The 993-nt window shown below is 35.4% G+C and overlaps 1 protein-coding gene across 3 annotated transcripts in view; it reads left to right on the top strand.

The window, feature by feature from the left end:
* rhobtb3 (Rho related BTB domain containing 3) overlaps positions 1-993 on the top strand; it is a 23623-nt gene that overhangs the window by 4764 nt on the left and 17866 nt on the right. For 2 of the 3 annotated variants that reach the window (XM_035661568.1, XM_035661566.1), the window contains exon 5: positions 1-106. This exon is cut by the window's left edge and continues 1 nt beyond it. In XM_035661568.1, coding sequence (XP_035517461.1) covers positions 1-106 — 106 coding nt within the window. The remainder of the gene's footprint in view (positions 107-993) is intronic. The other variant, XM_035661567.1, reaches the window with a different exon arrangement.

The raw sequence follows: 993 nt of genomic DNA, 5'->3' as shown, positions 1-993 counted from the left end.
GAGTACTTCATGATTCAGTGTCTGAAACACAAAGCCAAAGAGAGGCCAGAGAAGAGGCGAGGAAATAAAGTGAACGAGCTTCGTCCCCCTCACTTAGAACAACCAGGTCAGACGAATACTATGGTATCTAAAAACTAATATTGCTTTTATTTTAAGTGGCATTTTTGTGGGTTTTGTCAGTTACTAACCCTTTTCCAGCTAATTTAAAATATTTTTTATTTCATTGATTAAATTCAGCAATTATTGTTTTTATTTAGTTGTTTTCATGTTATCAAGTAATTATTGTTGCTTTAAATTGCTCCTTTTATGGTATAAAGAGAACATTCAGTTGGACTGACTGGATTGTTTCTTCTTACAGCTTACATAGCCATAAAAAGAGCTGAGCACAACCGTTTTATCCAGATCAATATTCTGTGTTCCAAACTGGACATAAGAAGGGAGACAAAGAGCTAGGTAGACTACTTTTATTCAATGACGTTTGAATCCATTTTAGACTGAGCTCCTTTCAGCGTCAGACACAGGAACAACTGAGTGTTTAGTGCTATGTTGTGAGGCAGCTCAGTGACTGTAGATGTGGGATGGGAGAGGATTACTCATTAACCATAGGTTTAACCAAATTAATCAGTTTAGGTATTTAGGCAATTGAACACTATAAACCTACTTGGCCAGCCAGTAATCCCACTAATGCAGCTCTTTCTTCTTGTTTTTGTGCATTGTACTAAAATATAATGTTGTATTTATATCTTAGATTTGGACAGTTTACTTTAGGGCTGCAACTTCTGATTATTTTCATCACAATTTTCCAAAACCCAAGGTGATTTGTTTGTGGCAAATTGTTTATATTGTCCAATTACAGAACTCAAGGACAATTCAGTTTATTATAAAACTGACAAATTCTCACAAAACGTTTCTCTTTGACGAGCTGGAACCACTGTTTGGCATTTTTGCCCGAAAAAAGACTCAAACGGTTATTTGATCATCAAAAAGTTGCCA

Source organism: Morone saxatilis, unplaced genomic scaffold (assembly GCF_004916995.1).
Source record: "Morone saxatilis isolate NCDOM2014 unplaced genomic scaffold, NCSU_SB_2.0 Contig18, whole genome shotgun sequence".
NCBI lineage: Eukaryota > Metazoa > Chordata > Actinopteri > Moronidae > Morone > Morone saxatilis.
Note: the sequence above shows the minus strand (reverse complement) of the source record. Positions and strands in the feature narration are given on the sequence as shown.